Source organism: Globicephala melas, chromosome 2 (genome assembly GCF_963455315.2).
Source record: "Globicephala melas chromosome 2, mGloMel1.2, whole genome shotgun sequence".
Taxonomy (NCBI): domain Eukaryota; kingdom Metazoa; phylum Chordata; class Mammalia; order Artiodactyla; family Delphinidae; genus Globicephala; species Globicephala melas.
Window position 1 is genome coordinate 137,343,906 of NC_083315.2, and position 13,112 is coordinate 137,357,017.

The following is a 13,112-nucleotide window of genomic DNA, read 5'->3' on the forward strand; positions in this document are numbered from 1 at the left end:
AAAGAGTGTGCTGTTTTTGACATAAGCATTTTCTATTGTTAGATATATAGGATTGTCCCTCAACTTTCTAATATTATAATAATGTTGTAGTCACAGCTTCATGCACATAGAATTCTTTATATTTTAGGTTATTCTCTTAGAGTAGATTTCCACATTTTTATTGTCCTTTGTACATATTATCAAGGTTTTTCCAAAAGATAATGCTAATTGACAAGATCACTAGCAATGTGTGAAGGACCAATTATTCCACATCCTTGAATATTATTTTTTTAATATTTTTACTCATTTAATTTCTATAGCCTTATTATTTATTTCTTTAATTAGCACCAGAGATTGGGTTTTTCTTCATATGTATTTACTAGTTGTACTTCTTTCATGAATTGTTTAATTTTTATGTACTAAAGCAAAGTCTTTACTATTAAAGTCTTGGGGGAATTGTCTAATTTTTAAAAACTTCAACACATGTATTTTTATATTGAAAAATTAAAACCATGTATATGCAACCAGTAAATAAAATAAAAATTTCTCGATGCTGCTACATAGAAATATCCACTTTTGGTATTTTAAGTATATCTTTCTTACTTTTTTAAAATGTGCATCCATTTTTTTTAAATAATCAAATACACTGTCACACTTTTAATCTACCTTTTCTCATTCATTATTCTATTGCCTTTATATGAAAAATGTCATATGTTTTCTCCTGGTAGTTCATGCCCTTTCCTGAAAATTTGAAAAATATGGAAAACTATAAAGAAGAAAAAGTACCCATCATTCTACCACCCAGGGATAATGGCTATCAATATATTGCAGTTCCTTTCCATTTTTAATGAATCTATATTTTCCCTCAAACTTGTTATCATACTAAATATATTTATGATATATTCAGTATATTATTATACTTATAAAACTTTTTTTATGATTGTCCCATAGTCTCATAATTTATTTTAAAATTGTCATGGTCTTAGATGTTTGTTTCCAATTTTCATTATTTTAAATGTTTTCAGTAAACATCTTTTTACAAAAATGTTCTTATTGATGATTGTTTTCTATTTTTAATAGTCATTTGTTAAGTGTCAAATATCTTAAGTCTCTCAGTATCTATTGCCAAACCGCTTTCCAGAAAGGTAATTTACACAGTTTATACTTTTACTAGTTTTGTGTACATCTCATCACTCTTCACTCACATTGTCTATTGTCTTACTTTAAAATATTTGCTAATTTGGTAGTTGAAAAATGGCATCTCATTGTTTTGATACATTTTTAAATGTGAATTCATTAACAAGAATAATAGGATCCCACAAGAACATATTTTAACAAAAAGAAGTAAGCTTTTCCTAATGGGTGGTTGTAATGGTTATACTGTATGAGTGTGTGTGTGTGTGTGTGTGTGTGTGTGTGTGTGTGTAAACACAAACACTGAAGTCCTGTGCCTAAAATAGAACTTTTTTTCCTAATAGGTCTTGGTATCTTGATGGAGAAACACTGCTAATAATCATCTGTGTTGCCATTGTGTTCCCTCTTGCACTTCTTCCTAAAATAGGTAAGTCTTTATAGAAGAGGACATTATTTGTTTAGAAGAAAAGAAAAAGAAAGAAAGAAAATACTATTAAGGGGCTTTTAAATTTCATAGTACCACATTTTTAGCAGAAGGTGGTTGTGAATAATTTTGAACTTGGACTTTTAGGTTGTTCAGCTTTCAGCCCTGCCTAGTTAACCTATTACTTGGTTTGCAGTAGTATTTTGTCTGCCCCACTAAAATAAAACCTTTACAACGGAACATTAAAGAGCAGCCTTTCCTTACAGTGTACCATTAGTGGTAAGCCAGTTCCAATTCTGCTGTACAGAGCTACATAAATGATCTGTGACAGATAGTTGGAATGTTGTTATTCTCAACCCTAAGCCCCAGATACCAAGCACTGTAATAAAAAACATGCCCAAGATGTATAGCTTTAGCTGCACATTAGGATCACTTTCCTTATAAATTGCTTTTTATTTTACTGTTATTTTACAGGCTTTCTTGGCTACACAAGTAGTTTATCATTTTTGTTTATGGTGTTCTTTGCTCTTGTGGTAAGTTTAAAATATAGTGTATTGCTTATCTCCTCACTAAAATTGAACTCATTGTGTTAATGTCTTTTTTCTCTTAACTCTGTTTTTTGTTGGGAAGGTATCCCATTTTATTTCAATGTGTTATTAAAAGCACTTTTATTCTGCAAAACTGTTTCCTCCATTGTATCTATTTTGAAGAGGCTTAGCTAGAATAGCATTTCAAATTCAGTTTCTCTTCTGGTTAACTAGAGAGGAGAGCATACCAATTCTGTTAAAACCTTAGATGGAGTATAATTCTTTGGCTAGGTGTATGTATCCATTTATTTCTGTACAATATTGTGTGTGTATGTTTTGGGGGATACTCAAGCATGAGAATCAGGCTGGTTCTAATCCGTAAAATCAATTTGGTCCTAGTCATCTTAATTTTTGAAACTTTGTTCCATTAACGAAACCATAGCTTCAGGGGCTTAACTGTTGATGAGATCTAGTAAGAATTGGAGTGCCTGAATTCTATCTGGTCTAGTTTATTCAGCGTGGTTAAGCTCTCATGAAAAGCCTGCTGCAAAGAAATTTTTTTTTTTTCACATGTGGAATGTTTTTTTAAATTAGCCCATTTTTGTTATAACGTAGGAAAAATATCTCTCAGATGGTAAACTTTATTCTAATATTTATTAAATAATTTAATATAAAGATAAGAGAATTCTTTTAAAAAAGATAAAAGAGAATTTGAATTTCTTATTTCTTTTAAATTCTTCTAAAACAGATTTTAACATTCCGAAGACTGTATTTTTGTGTGAAATTTTGGAAAAAAAATCCTTTTTCTTTTTGCTTAGCAGTTTATTCCATAGTCAGTCTGTCAAACCTTAAGTAGGATTAAACATTTTAAACTTGCCAAGATACATACCTAAATGGCTTGATTAAGCTCTTAAAATCATAAGCTTGTTTAAATTCTCCTTTGTTATTGAGAAATGAATGAAAGAAAAATGCCATCCAAAAGAGCAAGACAACACATCATTAGTTAAACCATATAACAGAACCAGATTTCCAAGCTGTCAAAACATTTAGGATGCATTTAACTTAGGCTAAACTATCTGCTGAGATACAAGGATAAAACAACTTTAGATTATTTAAATGAAGTGAAAGTGACCCTGGTTTCAGTGTACAGAAATATTTATACTTTAATGAATGTTCTTAAAACTAAAAATACTTAACAGTGCTTACATTTAATCATTTGTTGAATTTATCAACATTAAAATCATTGCCCTCCCCCGCAAAAATTGCCCAACTTGTATCTTGCAAGTAAGTGAATTGAACATACACTTTTTAAAATAAATAATCTATTGTTAATAATTCTTTTTTTCATTTCTAATATCCTACTGGTCTTATTTATTTATTTTATTTTTTTGGCTGCATTGGGTCTTCATTGCTGTGTGCAGGCTTTCTCTAGTTGCGGCGAGCAGGGGCTACTCTTCGTTGTGGTGGCTTCTCTTGTTGCCAAGCACGGGACGGGCTCTAGGAGCACGGGCTTCAGTAGTTGTAGCACATGAGCTCAGTAGTTGTGTCTTGCGGGCTCTAGAGCACAGGCTCAGTAGTTGTGGCACATGGGCTTAGTTGCTCCACGGCATGTGGGATCTTCCCGGACCAGGGCTCAAGCCCATGTCCCCTGAGTTGGCAGGCAGATTCTTAACCACTGCGCCACCAGGGAAGCCGGAACGTACACTTTTTTTTTTAAGATTTTTTTCTATTTTATTGAGATATAATTGACATTATAAAGATATAAACTTACAGTGCTGCATAAGTTTAAGGTGTGCAGCATAATGACGACTTACATATATTGCGAGATGATTACCACAATAAGTTTACTTAACATCCATAAACACACTTTTTAGGTGCCACATTAAGAGGGAAACAACAAATAATTTCATCACAGTTTGATTGTTGAGAAGCATCTACATGGTTTAGAGTGGCCTATATTTGCAAATTAACATATGGATATTAAAGAGAATCAGTGTACACACATTGAATATTTTCCTCACAGATAATTGACCACACAAGCATTGTATAGTTAGGAGTAATTTGGTTTTTATAGCCAATAATTTGAAGCAGGTAAAATGTATTGATACAACATGTCTATTGTAGTTTTCACAGCTTTCATTTCTGTCATGGCAGATACTCTTTAATTTGATGCAGATTCCTACTGTAGCTGTCATATGGAAATAATACCCTTATTCTGCATTTATTAGGCTTTACAAACCGTCTGCTCAGATTTTACCTAGGAGCACAATTTAAATTTGGTCTACAGTGGGACAGTGAAGACACTGTATACTTTCTTCTTAAGTCTCTTTTTAATTGGCGTATAGGCATACCTCAGAGATATTGTGGGTTTGGTCCCAGACCACTGCAATAAACCTAGTATTGTAAAAAAGCGAGTGACACAAAGTTTTTGGTTTCCCAGTGCATATAAAAGTTATGTTTACCCTATACTGTAAACTATTAAGTGTACAATAGCATTATGTCTAAGAAAACAATGTACATACCTTAATTTAAAAATACTTTATTGCTTACTCAGACATAGAAAGAATGAAATAATGCCATTTGCAGCAACATGGATAGACCTAGAGATTAACATACTAAGTGAAGTAAGTCAGACAGAGAAAGACAAAGATCATATGATATCAGTTACATGTGAAATCTAAAAAAAATGACACAAATAAACTTATTTACAAAACAGAAACAGACTCACAGACATAGAAAACAAACTTATGATTACCAAAGGGAAAGAGGGGGAGGGATAAATTAGGAGTTTGAGATTAACAGATATACATACTATATATAAAATAGGTAAATGACAAGGACCTACTGTATGGCACAGGGAACTATATTCAATACCTTGCAATAACCTATAATGTAAAAGAAAAAAATTGCTAAAAAATGCTAATCATCATCTGAGCCTTCAGTGAGTTGTAATCTTTTTTGCTGGTGGAAGGTCTTACCTTGATATTGACGGCTGCTGACTGATCAGGGTCGTGGTTGCTAAAGGTTGGGGAGGCTGTGACAATTTCTTAAAATAAGACAACAGTGAAGATTGCTGCATCGATTGGCCCTTCCTTTCATGAATGATTTCCTGCAGCATGCAATGCTGCCTGATAGCACTTTACCCACAGTAGAACTTCTTTCAAAATTGGTTTTCAATTTTGCTCACTTCGTGTCTCTGTGTCACATTTTGGTAATTCTCAAAATATTTCAAACTTTTTCATTACTACCATATTTGTTATAGTGACTGATGATCTGTGATCCGTGATCTTTGAGGTAACTATTGTAATTATTTTGGGGTGCCATGAACTATGCCCATATAAGAGGGCGAACTTAATTCATAGATGCTGTGTGTGCTCTGACTGCTCCACTAACAGGCAGTTCTTGTCTCTCTCCCTCTCCTCAGGTCTCCCTATTCCCTGAGACACAACAATTTTTTGTGTTTTCAAAACAGGTTTTCAAACCCTGCCACTGCTTCATCAATTAAGTTTATGTAATATTGTAAATCCTTTGTATTCATCTCAACAATCTTCACAGCATCTTCACCAGGAGTAGATTCCATCTCAAGAAACCACTTTCTTTGCTCATCCATAAAAAGCAACTCTGGACCCATTCAAGTTTTGTCATGAGATTGCAGCAATTCAGTCACATCTTCAGGCTCCACTTCTAATTCTAGTTCTCTTGCTCTTTCCACCACATCTGTAGTGACTTCCTCCACTGAAGTCTTGAAACCCTCAAAGTCATCCATGAGAGTTGGAATCAACTTCTTCCAAACTTCTGTTAATGTTGATATTTTGATCTCTTCCCATGAATCAAATATGCACTTAATGGCATCTAGAATGATGAATCCTTTCCAGATGGTTTTCAGTTTACTTTGTTCAGCTCCGTCAGAGGAATCACCGTCTCCAGCAGCTATAGCCTTATGCAATTGTTTCTTAAAGAATAAGACTTGAAAGTCAATATTACCCCTCAGTCCATGGGCTGCAGAATGGATGTTGTGTTAGGAGGCATGAAAACAACATGAATCTTGTTGTACATCTCCATCAGAGCTCTAGGGTAACCAGGTGCATTGTCAATGAGCAGGTTCCAGGGCACGTGGGCTCTGTAGTTTGCGGCACATGGGCTCTCTAGTTGAGGCACGCAAGCTCAGTGGTTGTGGCGCGTGGGCTTAGGTGCTCCATGTGGCATGTGGGAACCTAGTTCCCCGACCAGGGATCAAACCTGCATCCCCTGCGTTGGAAGGTGGATTCTTTACCACTGGACCACCAGGGAAGTCCCCAAGCAATAGTATTTTGAAAGGAATCTTTTTTTCTGAGCAGTAGTTCTCAACAGTGGGCTTAAAATAATAAACAGATGTGTTGTCATCAAGGCTTTGTTGTTGCATTTATAGAGCACAGGCAGAGTAGATTTAGCATAATTCTTAAGGGTCCTAGGATTTGGGGAATGGTAAATTAGCATTGTATTCAGCTGAAAGTCACCAGCTGCATTAGCCCCTAACAAGAGAGTCAGGCTATCCTTTGAAGCTTTGAAACCAGGCATTGGCTTCTCCTCTCGCTGTGAAAGTCCTAAATGGCATCTTCTTCCAGTAGAAGGCTGTTTGGTCTGTATTGAAAATCTGTTCTTTAGTGTAGTCACCTTCGTTAATGATCTTAGCTAGAACTTCTGGATAACTTGCTGCAGCTTCTACAGGAGCACTTGCTGCTTCACCTTGCACTTCTGTGTTATAGAGACGGCTTCTTTCCTTGAACCTCGTGAACCAACATCTGCTAGCTTCAGGCTTTTCTTCTGCAGCTTCCTCACCTCTCTCAGTCTTCATAGAATTGAAGAGAGTTAGGGCCTTGCTCTGGATTTGGCTTTGGCTTAAGGGAATGTTGTGGCTGGTTTGATTTTCTATCCAGATCATTAAAACTTTCTCCATATCAGCAGTAAGGCTGTTTCACCTTTTTTTATCATTTGTGTGTTCACTGGAGTAGCACTTTTCATTTCCTTCAGGAACTTTTCCTTTGCATCCACAACTTGGCTAACAGTCTGGTACAAGAGCTAGCTCTTAGCTTATCTCAACTTTCAACATGCCTTCCTCACTGAGCTTAATCATTTCTAGCTTTTGATCTAAAGTGAGAGATTTGCAACTCTTCCTTTCTATTGAACCATTAGAGGCCATTGTAGGGTTATAAATTGTCCTAATTTCAATATTGTTGTGTCTCAGGGAATAGGGAGAGAGACGAGAACTGCCTGTTAGTGGAGCAGTCAGAGCACACACAGAATCTATGAATTAAGTTCGCCCTCTTATATGGGCATAGTTCATGGCACCCCAAAATAATTACAATAGTTACCTCAAAGATCACGGATCACAGATCATCAGTCACTATAACAAATATGGTAGTAATGAAAAAGTTTGAAATATTTTGAGAATTACCAAAATGTGACACAGAGACACGAAGTGAGCAAATGCTCTTGGAAAAATGGTGCCCATAACCTTGCTCAATGCAGGGCTGCCACAAACCTTCAATCCATTAAAAAACACAGTATCTGTGAAGTGCAATAAAGTAAAGCACAATAAAATGAGGTATGCCTGAATTTATTTTAGACTTTCTAAGTATTAGGTTTAAAAATACACAGTGGTTAAGGAAAACATGTATATATTAACCCCAATTTTTTTTGATGGATTCCAATTTTTTTCCATTGCACCTTTTTTCACTGATTATTTTTTTCAGTATGTTTGTATCAATAAATCTGTATAGCATTTATATTACATTTTTAAAAATCTGTCCAGAAAACTATTATTTTCTTAAATTATACTCTCCAAACAGTGCAAATCAAAACCTATACTCTTATCTATTGTCCCAGATCCTTATTTTGCTTAAAAGTTTTTGACATAAATTTTTGGCCCTGCTGAAATACCTAAAATTTTAAAAATAAATTTTATTTTAGCAGTGGCTCAGCATGACGGTACCTTTTTTGGTCCATTTTTGAACAAAAATGAATTTCTGTTCTTTCTAAAAGTTCTGTCTTGAGTACAGGTTAGTATTCTAATACTAATATTTGAAGTAATATTTTAATAAGTCAGTAATGAAAATAGAGAACTATTTGAATCGATTTTGGTTAGATTTGGATTTCCTTCTGCTGAGCACTATGGTAGGCATTAGAGTTGTGGGAGATTAATCAGGACACTACTCTTAAGGATCTGCCATTCTAGTCAGGGAAACAAGATAAATTTATCAGAAAAAAAATAGAGAACAATGTAGTCAATACACAGTTAAGTATTGATTTATTTGCTTCATAATAGGGATTACATAAGAGCTGAGAGGAGAGAAGGATCACCAACAGGTAGAATAAAGAAAGATGTGGAAGGAAATGAAACTTGAGCTGAGCCTTGAAAGATGGGAATTACTTGGAGCAGAGAGAAGAGGGAAGGGCCTCCTGTGCAAGTGAACAAGTATTTTTAATGCTTAATCTTCTATTTTCCTTTGTCTTTCTTTCTAACCCCTGAGTTTATCTTCTTACTGTGTTCTGCCTTCAACTTGAGCAAGGACTCCCTGTTACCCTTTGTTGTCAGGTATCTTCCATTCCTGTTCTATACTTCTGCTTTATAGGACGTCACTTGGGCTTGAGATGGGTCTCTGCAGAGAAATTAGCTGTAGTAACTGAATTTTATGTTAATATAAAATCAGGCCTCTAATGATATTTTCTGATTAATGAAAAAATAATCATTTTCTTGCATTTTGGAGCACTGTTTTGAAATATTTGGGTTTGCAAGTCTTGTAATAACAGCTGATAAAATGAGGTAGCTCACATACCGACCTTATCAAACTACCTGGTACACAATGTAAATGGTTGTTGCTGCTGCCGCCTCCACTGTTAGTCAGGGGGAAATGTGAGATGCTGAATTTGGAGCGGGGCTGAACAGAGAGACCAGTAACAACTTTGCTTCTACCCCACCCCATCCTCATCCTTTTTGGGCAAACATATCAGAAAAAAAAAATGGTGAGATTATTGCTTTTGATTTTTTTTTTCTTTCCTTTTGGTAAGTTGACCATTTAGTTTATTCTGTATTGAAAACTTACCTAGAAATATCAAAGCAACTTGCCCAGTTTACCCTTACAGTTTTTTTTTTTCTCTTGGTGAGGGTTTTAAATAAGAGTAATTTTTTAGTTGACTCATTAATTTAATCCTAAAAGTATATGTTTTCTTTGGGTTTGTTTTATCACTATGTAAAATTTTGATTGAATTAGTTAAAAATCTAAAACTAGATAAATACCAAATAGGCATAGTATAATATTTACTTACAGGTCTTCTGCAAAGGACAGATGCTTCCTTTATTCTCCCTTGCCCTTTTGAATGCTGGGTTTCAGCCTAGAGCAAGTATTTACAGAGTTATTATGTGCCCTGAAACAACTACAACAGTGGTAATGTTGACCAACTCAACTGTAGGTCTAGGAACAGGATGGCCACGATTAAGAGTAAAATCCTGAAACATTTTCATTGATTGTTTCTGGGAAATAGCAGCCCTCTGGATTTCTTTTAATTTTTTAAAAAATTCATTTTTACCAGCTCTAGTTCCTTAGCTTTGTGCTCTTATCCTTTGCCAGCTTCATCCACATTCACCAAAAGTGATGTAAGTCTGAAAAAAGCAAGGAGGGCCAGTGCTCATGCATCAGAAATCCCTGAGCCTCCCCCTTTGCATCTACCTGTGACCATTTCCAAAACTGCTATTAATATTTCTCTGTCTGCTACTGATGCCAGGTCCACAGATGGCCATATTCTTGTACTATTGTCACTAAAAACATCATGTTCCCATTCTGAGTTGGATTTTCTTTTAATGCCTTGATACTATTGGAGTTTTGAAAGCTCTCAGTCTTCAGTGGGGGAGATCTCCACCAAACAACTATGCAGCCCCTCATGCTGTCCCACACCGTAGGTGCCCGTGTCAGATGATGGCCCCATTCTATCTAGGGAAAATGACATGAACAAAGAATCTTTTATTAGTTAGCATATTATTTGGTATGGTGTTAGATTAATTGAAATGATACTGACGTATTTAAAATCAATTTCTTGTCATGAATTTGGTAAGAAATCATCTGATCCTACTTATTCTTACAGATAATAATCAAAAAATGGTCCATCCCTTGTCCTCTGACATTAAATTCTGTAGAGCAATACTTCCAGGTAATTGTTTTGTTTGGTTTCTTTTTCAGTTTCTTCCTTTTTATTTTAAGCTAAAAAGAAAAATAAAATATGACTAATAATGATTTTTTTCCTAATTAATAAAAAAGTAATGGCTATATTGCATTTTGGAACTTTGTTTTGAAATATTTTTATTTGAAAGCCCAGTAGTAATAAATTCATCTTGGTTTTTTTTGATGTATTCTAACTTTTAATGACTGTTGGTTTCTCTCTTTCCCCTCAATCCTCTTAAACAGATTTCAAATGCTACAGATGCTTGTAAACCAAAGCTCTTTCATTTCTCCAAAGAGGTGTGTAAGTTATCAACAGATACTTTTAGTTTTTTCACATTTCAAGTTTAAGAGGTTTGTGTAACAGGGTCTCTTAGGTCTTTTACCTATAACTAACTAATTTTCATGAAAGTGCTAAGTATAGGGCTGCTTACCAGAAGGTGGCCCATTATGAAACGGCCACCTTTTTTTTGGCACGCCTTTAAATGGAGCCTTTTTTAAATGGGCCACTGCCTAAAAGAACAGATTTACTGAATGTCTGGTCTGGCCAATAAGGTCCTCTGTGCATACAGACTTCCTGTTGCCCTCTGGACTTGTAAAGCTAAGTAGCCAATTATATCAAAAACTCCTCCCCTGTGAGTAGAACCTTGGTCTGTGGCTAAACAGCCTCATCATTGGACCAGCAATTGAGCACTGCCAATATGTCTTCTAGCTGACATTCCAAAGTTGAAACTTATGATGCCTGTAGCAGAGGCAGAAGGACCAAGTCCCCCCTTGCCTTCTCTGAGAGAGCTAGGATATTTGAAATGCCTGCAAAAGCCCCTGAGCATCAGCAGAGGAGACAGGAAGCTGATCTGAATGATCTCTACTTTACCATTCTGAAAGAGCCATATGTTCCTTGTTGCTGCAGGTTTCTTCATGTACACTTTGTGATTCTGCTAAAATGCAGGTCCCAGATACTAGAATCCCTACTACTCATGTATAACTCTATGAGTGTAGCATTTTAGTGTGATAACTCCTCCATGCAAAATTTTCCTTTTTATTCCCCAGAGTTCTTTTCCATTGTTGTTTTGTTTTGTTTTTGGCCGTGCCTTGCAGCTTATGGGATCTCAGTTCCCCAATCAGGGATTGAACCCCGGGCCACAGCAATGAAAGCCTGGAATCCTAACCACTAGGCCACCAGGGAACTCCCTTATTCCCTAGTTTTTAAATGAGAAATGTCTCTCTGGCCCCACAAGGGAGGTTATCACGTCTTTTACATGGTAAAGGCCTCCACGTGCCTTAAAGATTTAGGTAGGGTAATTGACAAGCCAGGAAACTGAGCAGTATATGAAAGAGAATTTGTGAATTGAATTTCATTCTCTTAATCTAGCCTTGGGAAATGCTACAGCTTTCCTTCCTGCCAGCTCTCCTCTGATATTTTAAGAGGCCTTGTGTCTGAAGGTAGATCTACAGTCATCTGGAACTTCTTTTGCTGAAGAGCCTTAAGTTAGTTAAGGAGAAATTTTTTTAGAGTAGAAAAGAGAAAGTAAATCATTACCATCTATTTTGTAAAGACAGTGTTTTCATTTAGATGGTAACTGTTGTTTGCTTTGTAACTTTCTCTGGTTCTTAACTATTCTAATTTTAAAAAAACAACAACTTTTGTTCATATATTCCAGTGGATCTCTATGAATTTGTTGGTCTAGAATAAATCATGTTCATTCCCATCAAAAGAGACCCTAGTTATAGATGCTAAGATGTGATTAATATATTCAGTATTCTCTTAAGTTGGTACTTGAATTCAGTTGGTGAAAGCAGGTTCAAAAGCATTAACTATTATTGCTGCTTAGGGTAATAAGATGTTTTTGAGTTTCCTAATACATGCATTAGGAAAGACTGAGAATTACAATAAGATCATTTCTAAAATGTTATTATTTTTCATCTTACCTAAATGTTATTTATCTTACCTTAATTATTTTTGTCTTACTGATACAATATAGAAGCAGCAATGATTGTAGTAAAACCAACCTGATGTGGAAGTAGCCAAGAAATATTTTCACTAGTGTGGGCAATACAGCTATCAAGTAAAATATTTACTGGGGACCATAACTGTGTGTCTCGTTAAAAACAAAAAACCAAAAAAAAACCTCTTATTTTATAAACAGGTGATTCATGAAACATGAAAGAAATTTAACTAAATTGATATTTTTTTTGGAGAACTGATTTTATTGTCAAATGAAGTAGTGGTTTCAACAGAGTAGCATTTAATAATTTCATCTTTAAAAAATTTTTTTTTCAGAGTGCTTATGCCATACCAACCATGGCTTTTTCATTTCTCTGCCACACCTCAATATTGCCCATATACTGTGAACTTCAAAGGTACTACAGAATCCTGGAATATTTAAAATGTATTAGTATGTCTTTTTACTTCTAGGACTTTCAGATTGAATAACATTCTCCTCTATGAATCCTTCCATCCCACCACTGGATTGTAGGTGTTAGTTTAAAACAAAACAAAACAACCAAGACTTAGTTCTAAGTTGAGAATGTTTCTTTGAAGCATAGTCCTTTGTGCAGTAATTTCAAATCAAGAATTGTAGTGTGTAGTTATTAGAGAACTAGGTCTTGAATGATTAAGGAATCCTTTTGAATAGCTTGGGAGATATTTATCTATTTAGATATAATTCAGATCACAGATTCTAATTTTACCATTTTTTTTCTTTTAGACCTTCTAAGAAAAGGATGCAGAATGTAACCAATACAGCAATTGCTTTAAGTTTTCTCATTTATTTTATATCTGCACTCTTTGGGTACCTCACTTTTTATGGTAAGTATATTATTTCGTTATAGATGACAAAATAAATTGTTCTGTAG

At 35.0% G+C, this 13,112-nt stretch overlaps 1 protein-coding gene across 1 annotated transcript in view; it reads left to right on the forward strand.

Annotated features, from left to right (window-relative positions):
• Positions 1 to 13,112, forward strand: part of SLC38A6 (solute carrier family 38 member 6) — a 76,653-nt gene that overhangs the window by 52,735 nt on the left and 10,806 nt on the right. The window contains exons 7-12 of the mRNA XM_030855159.3: positions 1,458 to 1,540; positions 2,012 to 2,070; positions 10,183 to 10,248; positions 10,503 to 10,556; positions 12,538 to 12,617; positions 12,965 to 13,065. Of these exons, the coding sequence (XP_030711019.1) occupies positions 1,458 to 1,540; positions 2,012 to 2,070; positions 10,183 to 10,248; positions 10,503 to 10,556; positions 12,538 to 12,617; positions 12,965 to 13,065 (443 nt within the window). The remainder of the gene's footprint in view (positions 1 to 1,457; positions 1,541 to 2,011; positions 2,071 to 10,182; positions 10,249 to 10,502; positions 10,557 to 12,537; positions 12,618 to 12,964; positions 13,066 to 13,112) is intronic.